Source organism: Lampetra planeri, chromosome 56, assembly GCF_965212315.1.
Source record: "Lampetra planeri chromosome 56, kcLamPlan1.2.h2, whole genome shotgun sequence".
NCBI classification, from domain to species: domain Eukaryota; kingdom Metazoa; phylum Chordata; class Hyperoartia; order Petromyzontiformes; family Petromyzontidae; genus Lampetra; species Lampetra planeri.
In genome coordinates, this window is record NC_136162.1 from 2,879,135 (window position 1) to 2,900,770 (window position 21,636).

At 51.6% G+C, this 21,636-nt stretch overlaps 1 protein-coding gene across 1 annotated transcript in view; it reads left to right on the forward strand.

Moving 5' to 3' along the window:
• The first annotated feature begins 2,623 nt into the window (after nucleotides 1-2,623).
• The window catches only part of MYO16 (myosin XVI), a 166,384-nt gene continuing 147,371 nt past the window's right edge, over nucleotides 2,624-21,636 (forward strand). The window contains exon 1 of the mRNA XM_078618109.1: nucleotides 2,624-2,962. Coding sequence (XP_078474235.1) covers nucleotides 2,662-2,962 — 301 coding nt within the window. The 5' untranslated portion in view covers nucleotides 2,624-2,661. The remainder of the gene's footprint in view (nucleotides 2,963-21,636) is intronic.

Here is a 21,636-nt window from a genome sequence, read left to right on the forward strand (position 1 = left end):
ATGTTTTCACTAATTTAAGGACATGATCTGCAATGTGAATTCTGGAGAATAATAATGTCTAGCCCCTTGTCAATCTCCTGCTGGATGAAGGCCTCCCCAAGCCGTGTTGTTCATGGGGGCTGTTTGACCATACTTCACCTTGCTCGTCAGTGTGAATTAGAGAAAGGCGGCTCATAGCCACTTCAGATGTCAATCACAACTGATTTGTTGGCTCGCCAAGTTAACAAGGCAGTGTGCTAATAAGGACTGCGCCACGTGTAACGTCATAGATTTTTTCGTATAATTTTGTTAAAATCTGAGCAATCGTAATTGCTGGATGAAGTGATTAGAGCAATGGGCGAGTGTTCAATAACCGGGAATCAATGCCCCACGCCTCCTCCTCTCTATTCCCTTGGCGCGACAACACACGCACTGGTGTACACACGTGCGGAGCAATTCTACCGGGGCCCAGCAATCTGCGAGCAAGCACACGCAACGAATACACGTGCATCAAGTGAAACAATGCCCGAGAGCGTTGCATTATAGATGGCTCGTTTGTAAAACCAAAATGTGCACGCGTTGTGCTGCAGTTACCGCGTTTTACCGGGGTCGTAAATCGGGGCTGCTTGGCTCGATGTCCAATGTTTCCAGTTCTTGAAGAAGCCAAGATTTTGGACAAGCTTCCAGAACAGCATGAGACACGGCCCGAAAACACAGCGGAGAGCTGTAGCACCACCGGGAACCCCTACGCGGAGGGATTCGAATTGAAAGTTCAATTGACGTGGCCCATAGTCCCCATGGGATCCTCTGGATAAGCTGGCCTTCGTCATAGGAATGTGAAAATTCAAACATTGGCTCAGAGGCACCTATGGAGAGAGAAGAACACTTCACACCCTCATTTTATAATCCTGCTTCGGCCCTTTGTCAATCCACTGCTGGATGAAGGCATCCCGTCACCAAATACCGTGCGTGCTGTTTCCCCGTATTTCACAACGCTGGTTCGAGCAGGATGGGGTGGAGTGGTGGCACAGCGGTTAACACTCTGCCCAAATAATCCATCGAGCTGAGTTGTATCCAGGGCCATGGCTAGCATCAGTTGTGAGCAAGATCTGGACCAGTCCTGCGCCCTCCACCGTCATAGACACTATTAATAACGTCTATAATTATTATTTATCTTGAAAAGCCGCACTAAAATATTGAGACACTTTCGCAGGAGAGACCGAGACCTGCATTTGGACGTTTGGCCAATACCATTGAAGTCACGAAGGCCGGAGATCCCAGAGAAATCCCCACGCGTGTGAGGGGTGAACACTCGGCACTGTCATCTCGTGGTTACACCTCACAGCGCCACGTCTACAAAACCTGGCAAGCCCTGGGGTTCTGTTCAACTGCCCAACAATGATCAGCCCAGCTTCTCTGCTGAGATCCGACTTAGAGCGGGCGCGTTCGCAGTGATCTGCTCATCGAAGGCTTTTGAGCATTGACATACTTGACTTTGGTAAACGAACAAGCAGAATTAGTGTTGCACAAATTCCCACGGACAGATTATGATAATGAAAATAGCGTTGACCGCTAAAGTTGAGTCAGGGAGCTCAGGGGAGCTTGACGCCGTTTTCAGTACCGCTGAGATTCTGGGTTCACGCCCCAGGTGGCCGGATCGGTAATTCACCACCCCCCTTGTAGCCAGCTCACACAAATAGACTCCGTCACCAATGGCTGCACAAAAAGAACCATCCCATAAATTGGGCTTGGCATTTAATTTAGTTTATTCCCACTATCATAAAAGTCCAAGTGGGTTCCCCCGCTCAATTGAGCGTCCAGCAGCGCTCAACTCCTGTTTATAGCCCCGGGCAAGTGCTAAAAATTCCACATTCCTATGCCGGGGGTGAGGCTTTACACAGACTAATTGCTGACAACTGCCCCGCAAGATCAGTACTCGTTCCGTCAACCCAGGAAGGTTGTAAGGCTGAGCTGACCTCTCACCAGGGATTTGAGCTCACGACCTTGCGCTTGCGATCCGCGTGCTATCACCCCTGTGCCTGCGGCTGGCTTCGTTCGTGCTGTGATGGCGATGCCCGTAGCTACAGCCGTGGAGCGGTTCGCGGAGTGAACGGCTCCTATGAACAGCTGGTGATGCGCCATGAGAGACCCCCCCCCCACCCCCCGATGTCTCGAGTGGTTCTGTGTGGATGACTACTTTACACTGCGCCCGAACGGAAAAATAACAAATGGGTTTCACAGTTATCCGTCGATACACAGAGAGAGAGAGAGCAGAATCGATAGTGGAATTTTTGGGGTTTTTAATGCACGTTACGTGTTTTGGTGGCTACATTTGTATAGGAAGTTCCATGCCAAGGTTACTGTTACCGTGATCTTCGCACATGTTGAGAACTCGGTCTACCAGACTCACTCTTAAATCCCTTAGCACTGTGTCCAATCATCATGCAACCCACCCACCCACTCACACACTCACTCACCTACCCACCTATTCACCCACGCACTGGGTAGACAAAGGCGGTCGGGCGCGGTGCTGGCCACCCACGCCCTCGGTCTCTCATAGGTGCCACTCGGGAACAGCACTCGCACCCAACAGTCTGCTGAGGCTCCACGTGGGGACCGTTGTCTTTGCTGTGACCCGCCCCAGGTTGCTACCGCTTGTGCCATGCCTTCCGCTCCTATGACATGGACGTGGAGCAGTGCCTGCTAGAGTCCCTGCCGCTGGGCCAGCGTCAGCGGCTGGTGCGGAGGGCTCGCTGCGCCCAGCTGCACGCCTACTACCAGCGCGAGCGCGAGCTGCGGCGGCACGGCGGCCGCGGTGGGGCCGGGGGTGAGGCCGGCGGTGGGGTCGGAGGTGGGGCCGGAGGTGGGGCCGGAGCGCCCAGGACGGGGAGGAGCGCCGGAGGGCGCCGGACCGTGGCGCGAGCGGCGTTCGGCCGCCTGGAGATGCTGCACGACGCCATCCTGCAACACGACGATAAGGAGGGTACGTCACTCGCTCGCTCGGTCACTAGGTCGGTCACTCGCTCTTTCGGTCACTCAGTCAGTCATCGGTCACTCGGTCGCTCGCTCGCTCGCTCGGTCACTCGCTCGGTCGCTCAGTCGGTAGGTCGCTCGCTCGCTCGTTCACTCGGTCGCTCGCTCGGTCGCTCGATCGGTCACTCGGTCGCTCGCTCGGTCGGTCACTCGCTCTGTCACTCGGCCGCTTGCTTGCTCAGTCACTTGCTCGGTCGCCCGGTCGCCCGTTCGCTCGTTCGGCAACCAACCGCGCTCCCTCGGGCGCACCGCCCCTTGTGACCGGATAACGAGGAGCTGTCTCAGCTGTCAGTGATCATTGGCGTCGTCGTGGAGGATATTAATAACTTCACGAACGTATATACTGTATATAAAACTTTGTAATTGTGGAAATAACTTTATAATTATATAAAAAATGTTTGTCTTCTGCGCGACAATGTTCGTGATTACGTTGAGTTATGTATTGTGAGATTATTGCGTTGAACTCGGATCCCGTAGCGTCAAGAGAGCCTTCTTGCCTTGAACGTCTGGCAGCTCGCGAGCATTGATTCAAGCGAGCCTCACTCTGCTGACGATCACTGAGCTTGGAAACCGGTCCAGCGGTTGCTTGTCTTGAGACAATGCTGCCGAATTGATGTGTTCACTGGGTCAACAACCATTACGGACCGACGTATCTGGGCCACGCCGTTTATTCACGAAAAACTATTTTTTAAAAACACATCGATAACGACTTTCTTCCAATAGTATCATTCAATTTCAAAGAGCAGCATTACACAGCGAAGCACTTTAATGCAGACTCGCACCCATGATTCATGAGGTCTTTAACTGATAATAATGAACGTGATCATAACAAACACCGCTTTCATTCATAATAACTGCGCCGCTGAAAATGGTATTTATTTTTCATAATCACCGTGCAATCGTGAATGCTGGAATTAATCTAATCGCTAATTAATTAACAAAAAAAGATGCGGGGCAAACGAGGCAATGCCATCTCTGCCGATGTAGCCAATGCGTTGCTCTAATAATAGTAGTAGTAGTAGTCGTCGTAGTTGTTATTATTCAAGTCATGGAGGTGTTTCGGAATTGCCTTTTTTTCACCGTGAGAGCGCCGTGTGCATAATGAGCCGACGTACACTCGGGTGATCATTCTGCTTAACTGCCTGTGTCCTGGCCTCCTCTGTGGCTCTAAGTGATTTACTGATTCCGCAATGTGGCCCCGGCGCTTAGCTACATCGGGCCTCAATTTTGCTACATCGCACGTAAACACGCACACACACACGCACGCACACACGCACGCACACACGCACGCACACACGCACGCACGCACACACGCGCGCACACACGCGCGCACACACGCACGCACACACGCACACACACGCACACACGCACACACACTCACACACAGAGGGCCGCCAAAGACGCCGGCCACATTAGCATTCACGTGCACGCCACACGCTGGGATAAAACGGGCATTCGTGCGTTGCAGGCTGAAATACAAATATCTATATTAGATTTGTCTTTTTTTAATGTAACTTTATATTACGTTTATTTGGTTAACAACATTTCAACGCAGGTGTGAAGGCAGCACACAGGGAGGCAGTGTAGCCATCTGATCACAAGACAATAGGAAATGTGTTCTTATTGCCCGGCGCGTTGCTCACAAAGATTGTGCTTTAAAATAATCGGATTAGCAAACGATTTAGATTGCGGCCACGCTTTAAAAAAACTATTTTAATTTTTGTTTACAGGGAAGGCCTTCTATCGCAAATGATAGCTCAACGAAGTGGCTTATCATGTGGAAATGTATGGCAGCAGCCAAATAGTCTAAACGCGCGTTTCTAAATATGGAGGGGTAAACCCGGAGAAAAATCCACGCGACCACGGGGAGAGAGAGACACGCAAACTCCAAATGTACAGCAGCAGGCGTCAGGGTCGGGATCGAACCCACGACCTCCTGTACACCAGGCGAGACAGTTAACATCTCACCAACGTTGCTAATCACTGCACCCATGACGCGAGGCATATCAATCGCCGTCCGAAATCCATCCATGACATATTTACCCCCCAAACAAATGGAGTACTGGGGAACGCGTCACCCGTGAATGGGGCCCCCTTGGGCGCATCGCGAGATGCACCCAACGATCGAGGGGAAGAAACACAAAACTAGAAACCGCTCCACTCACGCCGCCACAGACTCCGCGAGTCGAAACGGACGCATCGGTCAGAGAGTCGGCGACGCTTTGCACGAAGAGGGGCGCTCGATCGCATCGGGCGGAGTAACCAGAGGGAGTGCAGCTTCGTGGTGAGATGGGAAAGGGTGGATACCTCCTCGCTCACAGCGACGGTCGAGACCAGGGGTGTAGAACGTCTGACCCGCGAAATCATTTGGTCTTGCCTTGCCAAGGCAACCGCAGGTGGGACTCGAAATTTAATACATTTAGGAGCAAACGTGGATAAGCAGTTGCGAGTAGCAACATCATCAATACCAGCTAACATCATCACACGCCTCACCAAAGAGAAGCAGTTCCAGTCATCACATTAGGGGTGAGTTAATTAAATGTTTGACCAAACATAACATGCAAATTTTTAAGTTGATAATTTTGTATGGCCCGCGAATTATGTTATAAATATCCGAATGGCCCTTGGCAGAAAAAGGTTCCCCACCCCTGGTCTAGACGGACGGCCACTGGCCACACTTTATTACCCCGCCTGGGCAGTTCGCGTGGAGGTGACGGACGGTTTCTGGCGATGTCCGCGTGTCACCTGCCACACAGTGGCCACTTAAAGACCTTTTGGTATCGTTTCATTGTGCACATTAAATCCAAGGAATTCAGCTTTAACCGCTTAGCCACCCTGTCCACCTCCAGAGTCCTGAATCATGAGGATGAGTTCCATTTCCGTTTTTATTGTTGCCGTTACTGTGGGCCCTTTGAAGACGGAGTGAAATCACGCGAACCTCCGAAGCTGCATTTCCACCCAACTTGTGCATATGTAGTAGTACCGAATTAGGTGCACACACACGCAGCTTGGAGGCAACACTATTTATTAAACGGCAAGTAATATAACACTGTACATAAGGTGGTGACCACCTTCCTCAACTCACTAACACTCTGGAACACGACACAGACTGGACCAGGCAGGCAACGGCCTGCCTGGCCCAGGACGACGACTCGGGACTTGACGACCGATGATGTCTTCACTTTGGAGTACAGTACAACAGCAGCCTCGCTCTGCGTTCACACCACGCTTATATTTGGTTTGGCGTGGCTGGCTCCGCCCCGGCGTGGCTGGCTCTCTTCAGGCCACGCCTCCCTTCCCAGGACACGCCTCACTTCCCCCACCTCTGGGAGGGTCCGGATCCCTCCACCACGCGACCCCCCAGGCACCCCCTTGGGGCCCCCAGCCTTCGTACGGGCCGACACAGTAGTGACCTTTCTCTGTCACTACATCACCCCCCCCTGTATAAACACACAGCCGTCCCCGGCTGTAACACAACTGTGAAACATCGAAAAGGTGTGCCTCCGAACCAACAACATCAATAAATGACCGGCGACCGATAAGAAATACAATCACGTAATATATACAGAATCGACGAGGGTAAAAGGGAACCGCATAGAAAACGGGGAATTAACAACAATTATACATGAAAACTGGCTAACCCACTTACGCTCCAGCACAGCCCCCCCACCCGTTAGAATCACGCATGCAATGACAGTCACCCATTAGCACCCCCCCGCCTTTCCGACGTGGCGTCACAACCAGTAGCACGCGTCGGCCATATCGGGGGGGAATTTCCATGTTACCACCCCACCGCCTTTCCGACGCGGCGTCACAACCAGTAGCACGCGTCGGCCATATCGGGGGGGGAATTTCCATGTTACCACCCCACCGCCTTTCCGACGCGGCGTCACAACCAGTAGCACGCGTCGGCCATATCGGGGGGGGAATTTCCATGTTACCACCCCACCGCCTTTCCGACGTGGCGTCACAACTAGTAGCACGCGTCGGCCATATCTGGGGGGGATTTTAACCCAGTCTCTCTCCAAGACTCGCATCGCAGCATATAGCTGTACCGACCAAGCCGAGACGACCCATCGTTCACTCACTGCACAACATGCACCCTAACAACTGAGGGATACAGTCTCAACGTAACAGGACAACTCCACCTGAACCTTACGAATCTCCAGCCCACTGTTTCAACGCACCTCGGAGTGTCTCACTCTCCGGGCCGTCAGGTCAAGCCATCAGACACAGCATGATGGGACCACACTCTCTGAGCCATGTGAGCGCACAGCCCACTTGGCTAGACAAGCCACGGAGTGTCTCGATCTCCGGGCTGTCAGGTCAAGCTGTCAGACAGCATGACGGGACCACACTCTCTGAGCCATGTGAGCGCACAGCCCACTAGGCTAGACAAGCCACGGAGTGTCTCGATCTCCGGGCTGTCAGGTCAAGCTGTCAGACAGCATGACGGGACCACACTCTCTGAGCCATGTGAGCGCACAGCCCACTAGGCTAGACAAGCCACGGAGTGTCTCAATCTCCGGGCTGTCAGGTCAAGCCGTCAGCCATTGCATGACGGGACCACACTCTCCGAGCCCTGTGAGCGCACAGCCCACTAGGCTAGACATGCCACGGAGTGTTTCAATTTCCGGGCTGTCAGGTCAAGCCGTCAGCCATTGCATGACGGGACCACACTCTCCGAGCCCTGTGAGCGCACAGCCCACTAGGCTAGACATACCACGGAGTGTTTCAATCTCCGGGCTGTCAGGTCAAGCCATCAGACACAGCATGATGGGACCACACTCTCTGAGCCATGTGAGCGCACAGCCCACTTGGCTAGACAAGCCACGGAGTGTCTCCATCTCCGGGCTGTCAGGTCAAGCTGTCAGACAGCATGACGGGACCACACTCTCTGAGCCATGTGAGCGCACAGCCCACTAGGCTAGACAAGCCACGGAGTGTCTCGATCTCCGGGCTGTCAGGTCAAGCCGTCAGACACAGCATGACGGGACCACACTCCCCGAGCCATGTGAGCGCACAGCCCACTAGGCTAGACAAGCCACGGAGTGTCTCGATCTCCGGGCTGTCAGGTCAAGCCATCAGCCATTGCATGACGGGACCACACTCTGAGCCCTGTGAGCGCACAGCCCACTAGGCTAGACATACCACGGAGTGTTTCAATCTCCGGGCTGTCAGGTCAAGCCGTCAGCCATTGCATGACGGGACCACACTCTCCGAGCCATGTGAGCGCACAGCCCACTAGGCTAGACATGCCACGGAGTGTTTCAATCTCCGGGCTGTCAGGTCAAGCCGTCAGCCATTGCATGACGGGACCACAACGTTCATGTTAGACACGCAACACTCACTGGGCCATCCTGGTCAGGACCTGCGCCCCAAGATAGGTGACAGCCAGCAGCACAATTACAAATCCCTGGCAGCATGTCACCATCGCAATTTAACACCATCACAACACATACAATTTGAATTATGATCCCCCACAGAACTGATCCAATGCCAAACAGGTACGCACAATTTGTGACGATCCCGAATATTCAATGGTCACAACAATACACCTCACATCCCGTATCCGTACACATCATCTCCGAGACTCGCATTGCAGCATGCAGCTGTACCAACCGAGTGGAGAGAGCAATGCAATTTGACGGCAATTAACGGAAACGCACCCCCGATCCATACAGAACACAAGGAGCATTCCCGCACAAAAGACATCATCTGTGCAACAACGGACAGGAACCAACCAGCGAGTTTGAAACAAACCGAACCTGTCATTTCTAAATCCCCTTCAACATTAACCATGGGACTCAGGGCATTCGAATTTTGAGAGCAAAAAAACTATACACAAACCCCAAGAATCGCCGAATTGATTAATACAGTATATGCAGTATACGAAGTTCGTACAGTAAATCGTTTGGCGCAATGCTCCATCCAGTCCCCACATGGCAACACACACAATCAATACTCCAGACAATCCGTACATAGTAAACAATCACAAGCAAGTACCCAACATTCCATACACTGTTAACAATTCCAAGCAAAGCTCCATACGGTCTGTACCTTGGCAACAATGACGATCAAAGTTTCTTACAGTTACACGTGACAATCACGAGCGAACCTCCATACAGTATACACAATAACAATGGCGATTTCGCAACAAAACGATGTAACAACACGAGTCGTTAACACGGCAACCTACAGCATATCAACGGAGCTCGGGACACCAACAACGAATTAATCATTAACTACACCCAGAAGATACCGATCTCGACGCCGTATTTAACCGTCCGCGAGGAACCCAAAACCGGAGAGTCAAACTGAAAAAGTCCCTCCCAGCAGTGTCTCCAACGTCGAAACCCTCTCTTCAATCACGGGCCCCTCTCGCTCTCACCACCGATGCCCTCCCCCGCTCTTCTTACTTCAATGTGGGGAGGGAGGCCCGTAATCACAGGGCTGCAGCAACGCGCCGCCAGGCCGGCGCAGCACACAAGGCGCAAAAGGCGGGAACGCCGCCATCGCGAAAACACTGCCGCGGTGAAAATGGCGGGAACGCCGCTGTGGGAAGTGCGGGAACGCCCACACGTTGAAATGGCGGGAACGCCGTCGCCGCGGGAACGCTGGCACGTAAAAAAAATGGCGGGAACGCCGGCACGTTGAAGTGGCGGGAAACCCCCGGCATGGTGCAAATGGCGGGAACGCCGGCGCTGTGAAACTGGCGGGAACGCCGCCGCAGTGAAATGCAGGAACGCCGGCACCGCCGAAACGGCGCGAACGCCACAGCTGCGTCATCTTGCAATTTCGCCATCACTCACCAACACCCGGCCACTCCCTTGCCACCAGCAGCTGGTCGAGTTGACGAGCGACGTCGCTCCAACTCGCCGTCGATGGCGACCAGCCCGGGCTCGCAGCCTCCTCCCATGCAGGCTGCAGTCGCCCATCCCCCGGGGCACATCCCCGGGGCCCCAGACTCCGTGGTCGTCGCAGGGAGAGGCCAGGTGCAACCCACACCGTCCATCCGCACCTCCGGTTGGGTCTTGCACTCCGCTGCCAGCTTTTACACCATGGCAGCGAAGGGTACAGCTTCTTCAAATTAATCAGCGAAAGTTCGATGACCACTTCTACACCAAATGTAGTAGTACCGAATTAGGTGCACACACACGCAGCTTGGAGGCAACACTATTTATTAAACGGCAAGTAATATAACACTGTACATAAGGTGGTGACCACCTTCCTCAACTCACTAACACTCTGGAACACGACACAGACTGGACCAGGCAGGCAACGGCCTGCCTGGCCCAGGACGACGACTCGGGACTTGACGACCGATGATGTCTTCACTTTGGAGTACAGTACAACAGCAGCCTCGCTCTGCGTTCACACCACGCTTATATTTGGTTTGGCGTGGCTGGCTCCGCCCCGGCGTGGCTGGCTCTCTTCAGGCCACGCCTCCCTTCCCAGGACACGCCTCACTTCCCCCACCTCTGGGAGGGTCCGGATCCCTCCACCACGCGACCCCCCAGGCACCCCCTTGGGGCCCCCAGCCTTCGTACGGGCCGACACAGTAGTGACCTTTCTCTGTCACTACACATAGACGATGGTTTGGCTTGAAGGGAATTAACGTCCCACAACATCCATTCCTGGACGTAACTGTGGATTGCAATCTCAACGTATTGTATCTTGATCATTCTGCTTCTGCAAGGCAGGTGCATGGATGGATGGTACAGTGGGTACGGTATCGTGCTGTGAGCCCAACGACCCGAGTTCGATTCCTGTCCACAGCTAACGATTGAGGATAGGTGTGGATTTGGTATTTATTTACTTACCTGCACAGGTGAGGGCACGGTGAATGGCAGTAAATCGCCTGCACGGCAATGTCTCTGTAAGCCATCATCGGCGTCATCATTTGGGCTTGTTTTAGTATCATTCACGAAGTAACTAAGCCAGGCCATGTGCGTCTAAACATGATTTTTTGTTTTATTTGACACGGTAGTAAAATCGCACAGACATCTGGAGTTGTTGTTTTTTTCAGTCACCGAGAGGGTTTATACTCGCCGGAGATCGACGCCAATTAAGCACGCACGCATACACGGCTGTAAAATAACAGCAACAGCAACAACAGCAACACCCCCACGTGCATCCGTGAGCAATGGCCACGATGAAACGATTCGTCTCAATGTTTCGCCAGACAAGAATCCGAAAGCGCGTCGGAGAAGCCTCTAGCGCGCAGTCGCGACGAACCCGCGCCAGCAACACATTTGCTCTCACGTAGAAAGAAACAACATTGAAAAAAAAAATGAAATGCAACACCGCCAGTGATGCGAAATCCCATCGCAACGGGGGAAAACGCGTGCAGGCTGGAAATAAATCGAGTGAACGTGGCGTGAGCACGCACGGTGGGAGCCGTGCGTCCCTGCCGATTGCGAGCAGCACACCTTTGCGTGTTAAATCTGTTAGGTTTGTTGGTCCCAGCCTTCTTAAGCCTATTCCGATTAAAGGCTTGCAGGCTACATTTGTTGATTGCGTCGCAAAATCACATTGAAAGAGAGATGACACTCCAGAGGGCGACAAGGTGGTGGCGTGGTGGTGAAGCTCGTGCCGCACAGCAACAAGCAACTGGGTTCGATTACAGACTCGGGCGACTTTCTGTGTGCAATTCTCCCCCAGTTCTGCAATGTGTGTGAGTATGTGAGTGTGTGAGTATGTGAGTATGTGAGTGTGTATGTGAGTGTGTGAGTGTGTGAGTGTGTGTGTGAGTATGTGAGTGTGTGTGTGTGAGTGTGGGAGTGAGTGTGTGCGTGGGGAGCGGTAGTGTAGTTGTTAGCGTGCTGCGCTGTGAACCTAGCGACCGGGGTTCGATTCCCGCTCACGGTCAACACCAGTGACGATTATCTGAACCGATCCTGGGCCTCCCCTCGGTCGACTCAGCCACAAATCAGTACCTTGTGGGGTGTGTGTGGTGCTGGCCACCCACCCCTTGTGTACTGTGCCGGCCTTCATAAGTGCTCGCTAACAGCACTTACCCCTACAGTCTGTTAAGGCTATACGGGGGAGCTTTGTCTTTGTGTGCATGTGGCGTTGCATGTGGCGTTGCATGTTCTCCCGCTGTCCTGAATGGGAGTTCTGAGTTTTCTGTTTTTTTCCTGTAGCAAAAGAAACACACTCACAATGGTATTGCTATTGGCCAAACATCCCGATGCTGAAACATTACCTTTAAATCCCTCATTTGGTGTTACACACCAACATCACCACCTTCTGCGAGAGAAAAAAAAACTTAGCCGAGACCCTCGTAAAAAAAGTCTCGAGGTTCAGCAGAGGCTTTCCTGGGTTAACAAAATAATTCTTGAGAGACATCTCATCGTTCACAGCCTTATCCAACTGTCAGCAAACTCCTTTATCTCGGTCAAATGCCTTTTCATGTTTATAGGCATAAGCCCCATCTGTCAGCCCCCATTGGCTGCTCCGTCGGCAGATGCGCTATTAATTAGAAGTGCAGATAGATACGATTGTGAACGCAAGTCAAATTAAACCAGCTCACAGCAAGTGCATTGCAGTGCTATGATTATTCGTAGTGAATTTCAACTTGGCTCACTGTTACATCAGTGCGTAGTCGACGTCGTTGTTGTCTTGGACGCGTCCTGCGTCTCTCGGATGGCATTCCACCACGTGCCCTCCTGTTTGTGTTCATCGCTAAGATGTCTCAGATGGTGTGTCTGCCCCCTAGTCCACGTGTTCCCTTCAGTGTCCCTCAGTGTGGACCGAGTGTGGTACGAGTGTGGTGCGAGTGTGATACGAGGCGCGCATCTCCCCGTGCTTATTTGCGTACTTCTCAGTGTTTGTTCGTCTTGTCAATCTTCATATCCATGTCATAGCTGGCACTGTGCACTGGTTGAAAAATATCTCCTTAAGATACATTCCTGCAGACAGAAAAAGGCTACAAAATAACGGATTAATTCCCACACATGCTATTTAGTGGTTTTAGTAGAAGCCTGAGAAATGTTTTGTATAAGCGTTCTTGTTTACCCAATAAGCCCTGAGTCTCAAGACACATTTTCATGACCGTCCTGTCAGGTTTCCACAGTCGAGGAAATGTTCCCTTGAATCATTCCAATTCAATAATTTGAGAATGATTTTTTGCTAGCAATAGGATGTTTGGCCGACAGGAAATACATTGCATGGGGCAGGTTATCTATGGGAAGAATGCGGAGAACCCGAAGGGGAAGAACGCACAAGCACTGTGCCACCCTGTCACATAATTGCTGAATCGATGAAGAGAAATTGCGTGCCTCCGTAGTCGTTATGATGAGCAGTGGAGAGACACAGAGAGAGAGAGAGAGACTGAACAGTCTGAATTGGGTCAAACCAGAGCCCCGGTGTTGTGGTGCCGCGGCAGCTCGGGTCAGGGTGGAGGCCCCCGATGCGGGTCAGGAATGCATTTCGCGAAGGGAAAACCGCGACCCGGGGGTCACGCTGCGAGCGCTCGGTTTTTGTGCTCTACAATCGAGCAGAAATGAAAGAGTTTCAACACTGCCGTTGCCGCGGCCGGCCGCCCACACTGACTGCCATCGCGGCCACCGCTGCTAGATGGGGCACCTCCTGCCACCTCACTGATGGGTTTACAGCAGCAGCAGCGCGTCATCTATATAGAGATAGACGCAGGCCCCCCGTAATAGCCTCGACAGACTGTTGGGGCAAGTGCTGTTAGCCAGCACCGATAAAGGCACGAATGGGTAGCCAACACCGGCCGCCTTTGTCTCCCCAGTGGCGATGTTTACACACCGCACAAGGTACTCATTTGAGGCTGAGTCGACCTAGGGGAAGGCCCAGGATCGGTTGAGATAATCGTCACCGATTTTGGGCGTGAGCGGGAATCGAACTCGGGTCACAAGATTCGTAGTATTTCGCGATAACCGATACACTACCGATTATCATCTATACAAACAGGCACAAACACTGCATTATATGCCCCGCTGAAGGGTGAGGGTCTAACCCACGCCTTGCGGGTCACCGGGAGAAGTGTTTGACCATACTTCACCACGTTGGTCAGTGAATGTGCTGCCCAGGGTTGGTTCCAGATATCCCTCGCCGCCAATGTTAGCAGAAGACGTTCATCAAACTCAGGTCTCTGGGTTTTTATGGCCGTTTCCGCTCACCACCGCGCCATGGCTAAACCTCCGATCAGCACGGTTGGCTACGTACGGTGCGAAAAAAGTTCACAATACGGATGTACATGAATACTCTGAAGTAGAAGTTGCGTGTAATTGGGTCACGTGACCTCTTCAGCCACTGAGGTTGCTGCATCCACGACTCTTTATTAACTCTCTCGCGTTTCAAATTACGCAAAGCAAAATGTGTGCTTTTGTTCAATGTGAGTTTGGCCTAAGCAACCCACTCGAATACGATAAACATTTTTTTTAATCATAAAATGTATACGCTCAATAGCTGATCGTATAAATGTCAGCGGACACGAGATGCCACGATTCCTATGTTGCTCCTCGTGCCTCTGCGTCATTGTCTCTCGTTACGAGTGAGCGGATAGCGTGCGGCGGGAGCGTTACAAGTTGAAATCATTATTAATTATTGTGATGTCCCTGCGAGAGAGAGCACGGGGTGAAAGGTTCACAGATGAAGGGGAATCCTCTTTGGAATTGCAAATTACCATTCAAAGCACACACATTATACGCTGGCCACAGGCTTCGCTTTAGAGGGAAGGGGAAATCATCCAGAATTCCTACTGAGTTGTATTACCTCTTGAAACAAAGCACTGACATTTGCATCATGAACTTGCAGGTGTTTACTGCAGACAGAGGCCCAGGCGTGGGTGATCCTCCGATTCGTCTCTTCTACACTCCCAGTATCGCGGAGCATTCGGTGTGTGGTGGGGTAACTCCGCTCCACTCACCACGCCTGATTTGAGCAAATTTGTGAAAATGCACATGGGACTGGAAAACTATGATTGCCCTTGGCCCGAAATGTGTGGGAGATTCATGGGCGTGAAAATTGTCCTTGAAATCTTCAAATTGAAAGAAAGATGACCTTCCAGCAACACTGAATGACAAGATAGCAAATGTTAGGCACACTGAGATCTGGTGTGTGTTGGTTTCACAGCACTATCACCCTCGCTGTGCCTATTCATGGACCCAATTGCTACATTTTTTTTCAAACATTATTTGCGAATGCAGGAAGATAATTAAATCTAAATTGCTGATATTATTCCAATTTAATTGTTTTGTTAAACAGATAATCGACGTGAAATTGGTTCTCACCTGCTGATAAACACTTTGATATTTAGCGCCGTCATTTGTATCGGTTTTGTAATAATTCCCTCCGCCCCGATTTTGATTTACGTTCACCGTTGTATATTTGTTTTTTTCTATAATTTCATTTTAAAAAAATCTGTTTTTTTTCTTGCGTTGTTGTTCGGCTTGCCTATGCGACGATGCTGTGATTATGATTCACGATCAGTTTTAAAGGCTGTAGTTATGGCCGCTGTTTGCATGAGTGTTATTGGTTCGTGTTCAGTCATTTTTCAATAACAAAAAAAACGATCACGTTCACAAATTATTTGGCTGAGGAAGTGAATTCCCCATCAATGGAAGTGACAAGACGAGTGTAAAGATATTAATTGAATGTGGCGTTCTGATTGGGAGCCCTTCCAGCTAAATCTATCTTCCTATCCATTTAAATTTAGGAGAAACAGTTCTCTCTCTCTCTCTCACAGCAGCATGAAATGAAATATCTACATAAGATATGTAAATATTCACCCCTATTGAAATCCATCGCTTTCGCAAATTCTGTATGGCTTTACGTCAATCTGTTGCTGTATGATGTCTTCACCACGCCCGTGTCATCACGTGGGTAGATTGACCATACTTCACCACGCTAGCCAGTGGAGGTTGGTGCTGGTTGGTGAAGGGTGGGGGGGGGACTCGTGACCCGGTCGGATATCACTCACCGCCGGTGTTGGCCAAACTCAGGTCGCCGCGTTCGTAGCGCAGCGCGCTAACCACTGCGCCACCGTCCACTCGCTTGTTATAGCTCTGCAAAATGTAAGGTTCAGCCTGTTGTGAGTCTGATCTCACTCTCGTACGCTGAGCAGGTGTGAAAGTGCTGGCCTCTGCTGCTTGCGTAGATCTCAGAGGTAGCTCTGTGATCTCCGCTTCCGTGGGCCGTTCTGCGACGCGAAGCGACGTGCACCCTGCTCTGTGAAAGGCCTGAAACGATGCTACGTCTCCATGACGCGACGCCGACATCGCAGTCAGGACACGACTGGGGGTGGAATAAAATTCACGACAACAAAAATCTCGAACAAATGCGGCTCGCCGTGAGCCGACGCCACACCGCCGCACGCTCGCGCTCGACGATCGGGCGCGAGCACGCTGACCGCTGCAGCATCGAGATCGCTGCTAAGTAGACGCGTGGCGTTTTGATTTTGGACAGGCGGCGACCGGGATTTCACAGCAGGGCAGTGAGCGAGCGAGCGAGCGAGCGAGCGAGGAGGTTCGATCGAGGTGGGGGCGGTTGGGGGTCGTTTGGCCGGTGGGTGACGGACAGGGGCCGCGCTGGGCCGTGCCCTGTTGTCACGTCTCTCTTCCCGAAGTCACGCACGTGTGTGCCTGTGCGTGGAGCTGGACACCCACACTCCCCCACCTAGTGTGCCGTGCTGGCCTTCATAGGTGCTACTGGCGAACAGCACTTGCACCCACCAGTCTGTCAAGGCTGTGCGGAGGATCGTTGTCTTCTTTGTTGTGTGTGTATTGTGGTGTGTGTTGTGGTGTGTGTGTGTCGGGAGCGGTGGTGTCGCGGTCAGCGCGCCGCGCCACGAACCCGGCGACATGGGTTTGATTCTCGTTCACAGCCAGCACCAGTGACGATTATCTGAACCGGTGTTGGGCCACCCCTAGGTTGATTCAGCCTCAAATGAGTACCTTGTGCGGCGTGTAAACATCGCCACTGGGGAGACAAATGCGGTTGGACGTGGTGCTGGTCACCTACCCCCTCGTGTACCGTGCCGGCTTTCAAAGGTGCTCGCTAACAGCACCTGCCCCTACAGTTTGTTAAGGCTACACGGGGGATCTTTGATTTGTCTCCATGGCAATGGTAAAGCAGCAGTATGTGTCACTTTCATTCTGATAGCGTTGCCTCGTCAGGTAGCTTAGCTTGCGACATTTAAATCCAGGCAGTTGTGGAGTCATTTTGAAAGGGTTGATTTGAAAGTGCAACATGTGGTCCAAAGGAAGGCTATTTTATCATATTCTACAGAGCCAGACTCCGCAAATTTGGAAATTGCAATGTAATAGTAAGAGAACAAAAATATTGTTTACTCATTTCTACGCAATTACTGTCACTCGAGTCTGTCTACCAAGAGACGTAACAAATCTCAGTTGGCCACCATCTGGTTAAATAACCCCCAATTATATTGTCTTAAACTGCGAAACATTTAAAGCTTCACATCGTGATAAACTTAGGACGTGTGAGTGTGTTTAATTTTTTGAAATTATGGTGAAAGAGAAGAATCCATTTAGCATTCACATTGCCAAAATTGGCTGTAATTATTGAACCTAAACCAACCCGATATGAGACGCTGATTTCGGCTGTTCATTCATTTACAGTCCAACTGCTTTCTGGACAATCTCTGACCCTCTAGCTCGAATATCGGTCAGCCCGTTCGTCTCCCTCATTGAACCAGCCCATGAAATAAAGCCATCGAGGCACGTGGAGTAGCATTGCCCTCTTTCGCAACGGGCGATTTGGTTACATCACGAACAATTGAAAGTGCACAGTTTTAAACAAAGCTTATAAATGTGACGAATCTGAACTCAGTTCACAAATTATCTGATGATGCCGAGTTAGCAGTTGGGGCATCAGCAATTATTTTTTAAACTATCGTTCACTCGGATATGATATGCCCTGTGCATTCATTGTGCCGTTAGAATGTTTAAGGGGGGCTGAGGTTCAGCGACTGGTGGCGCGGAAGGGGGGGGGGCATAGCCCCCACCAGTCCCCACCCCTCCCCCCCGACAGTACAGGGGGCACTCAGGGACACTTGGAAGTGGATGGTTAAGCCTTAGTAATGCTCTGTATGGGCCCAAGCTTGCCACACACTCCACTGGCCTATCCATTCACGTAATATGAAATATGTTGTAATTGTTAAGTTACTGCTGGGTGGCTGAATTAGCGAGTGTGTGGCAAAAACTTGCGCTAACGTAGGTGCATTATGAAAGCTCAACCGTCCACCTTTAATGAGGCTAACGGAGGAGGGCATTTATTTGAATTACAATTAAACGTTGGGTCAAGGTGAAAGCCATTTCAGACGCAATTTGTCATTGGCGAGAGAAACTTGCAGAGAAACAGATTGAAACCCTTGGCAGCCCTGGGACCTTAACAAATGCCATGTAGCTTGCAGAGACATTGCTTGACGTTGTTAGTTTGTTGTTGTTGTTGAAATTACGCCGCTTCCCCATCACCACGTGACTCTGGCACACGGCGTTACGCCAGCCAAATATCACATCGCTCCATTACTCATAGTGGCACAACAATTATAATAATAACAAACACAGTAAAAGCTAAGAAAATAATTATACCTGGACAATATTTTGGGTTAGAATTAGACACATCCAAATCATACTCTTTGGTTCTTTCGGTAAAGTCTCATAGGTATAAAAGAAAATAAATTAAATCACGACGTTTCGATTGCAACACAAGCAATCACCATTAGGTACCTGATGATTATAATGACTTTACCGAAAGAGCCAAAGAGTATGGATTCCTGCAGTCACGAAAACTTCAAATCTAGACATCCAAACCATGTTCATCATCAGCTATGGTAGAGCCACTGCTAGATTGAGGGCTATTCGAGTTATCATCGTCGTCATTATTATCCCTCAGGACCCTGCAATGCAATCCAGTTCCATTCTTGGACGCACGATGATCTCGCTCCATCTCCCTGGGGGTTCCCCCTCTTTAAAGCGAGACTTCTTCAATCTTTGACTTCCATTTAGCCATAAGCCTCCATCCACCAGCCGTCACACGTTCTGTCAACGTGTCCTGCACAAAGATGAAGATCCCCCGTATAGCCTTAACAGACTGTTGAGGCAAGTGTTCTTAGCGAGCACCTATGAAGGCCAGTACAGCACACGAGGGGGTTGGTGGCCAATACCACGCCCGGCCGCCTTTGTCTCTCCAGTAGCGATATTTACACACCACCCCTGGGTACCCATTTGAGGCTGAGTCGACCACACACACAGGCCCACGTTTACTCAGTCACGTTTTACACGTCACGTGTCTCTCATTTGCCTTTCTCTGGATTTTGTCCGTGGCATTCCTTCTTTCGTCATCTACCGCACTCCGTCTCTCATTGAAATTCAAATACTGTCACGTGTCGAGGTATGATTCCATAAAAAAAAAGACGCGGAAAATATTTTTTTGAAGTCCTGGAGAAGAGGAGATTGGTGGTGGCGATGGAGGCGGAGGGAGGAGGTATCCATGGCGATGCGCGGCGTGGATCTCCAAGGGAGCGTTCGCCGAGTCCCAGTGCAATGCAGTCAGAGGCCACCGATGCTGCTGCTGCAGCCGCTGCTGCTGCCGCTGCAAGGTCACACTTCTCATTTATCACGCCATTACGCGCGCCCTAGCCACCACGTCGCGCCGTCGTTCGCCGTCGTCCCGGCAACGGGCTGACGAGGCAGTCGACCGGCGCGGGACCCCAGCGAGGCTCTGCAGGCTGCTGCTGTGTACTGTGCGGTGGCTCACGTGTCTACAACACGCGACAAGGATGAAGACCCCCCCACCCCCGACGCCCCACGTGTAGCCTTGACAGACTGCAGGGGCAAGTGCTGTTAGCGAGCAGCACCTATGAAGGCCGGCACGGCACACGAGGGGGTGGGTGGCCAACACCACGCCCGGCCGCCTTTGTATCGCCAGTGACGATGTTTACGCACCGTACCAGGTACTCATTTGAGGCTGAGTCGACCTAGGGGAGGCCCAGGAATGGTTTGAATAGTCGCGACCGATGTTTACCGCAGCTGAGACGTGAATTGGCGCGGACGGGATTCGGAGCGCAATGCGCCAACCGCTGTGCTCCCAAATACATGGACGCACACACACACACGCACACACACACGCACACACACGCGCACACACACGCACGCACACACACGCACACACACGCGCATACACGCACACACACGCACACACACACGCACACACGCGCACACACACACACGCACACACACACGCACACACACGCACACACACACACGCACACACACGCGCACACACGCACACACACGCACGCACACACGCACACACACGCTCACACTCAATACACAAACACACGTGTGATGGGGCGCATGCTTGAGCACACAAACACACGCATGCCGTAAGCACCCAAATTCACATCCTCACGGGCACCACCGCGTTCGTGTTTGCCTTTGGCGCTGCACGGCTCCCTAATGTAAAACTTGGGGGGCTGATACAGCGTTGCTGTTCGGCATTCCGTCGGGCGTTTCCGTTCCTGAAGAAGCACCCAGGATGTGTAGTGAAACGTCGGACATCGTGCCGAGCAATATGCACCGTTACCCGCAATTTGCCAAGGTTGGCCCAACATTGGCATGCAGTCGAAACCGTCGCACCAACGTTGCTCCAACGTTCGACGTTTACTGTGGCGGAGAGTTCTGCAGACACGGATGCAAGCACGCGCACGCTTCAACATGTGCATGCACACACATACACACACATGTAAGCACGTTCATGCAAATATTGCGTACAGAGGCAAGCACACACTCGCATGCACTTACGCATAAATACATACATATTACGCACGCAGATACAGCACACACACACACACACTGCCTTAAGTACGCCCACGTGAACATACACACGTAAACACACTGAACACGTATTCTTGGGCCAACGGTTCCAACCACATGCCAACGTTTTCCCAACGTTGGCATGTTTATTGGGAATATATGAACACGAGCGCATACAGAGACAAAGGTCCCCGGTATAGCCTTAACAGACTATTGGAACAAGTGCTGTTAGCGAGCACCTATGAAGGCCGGCATGGCACGCGAGGGGGTGGGTGGCCAGCACCACGCCCGGTCGCCTTTGTCTCCCCAGTGGCGACGTTTACACATCGCACCAGGTACTCATTTGAGGCTGAGTCGACCTAGGGGACGCCCAGGGACTGCTTCAGATAATCCTCACCGGTGTTGGCCGTGAGCGATGGACATGCAAGCCTACACCACCTCTCACCAAATTATGGTCCATTTATTTGTATTCCATTCATAGGGAATAGAGTATACAACATTGGAGATCACCATTGTGCGCATTACATCAAGGGCAGTTCAGAGTTTTCATTTCGTATTATTATTATTGATATACAATAGGTGGGGGTGTAACAAATGGCATGCAATTACAACCACAGTTTTGTATTGCTATCGTATCTCAAGGCCATTGGATCTCAAGGCAGTGTGGTACGTTGCTGAATAAAGACCTCGCCACGCCGTGTCGGTAATGGGGCGTTGTGTTTGACCATACTTCACCACGCCTGTCAGTGCAGGTTATTGAAGGGGCGGGCGCAAGACCGCTTCAGATTATTACGAGCAACTGACGCTAGTCGTGAAT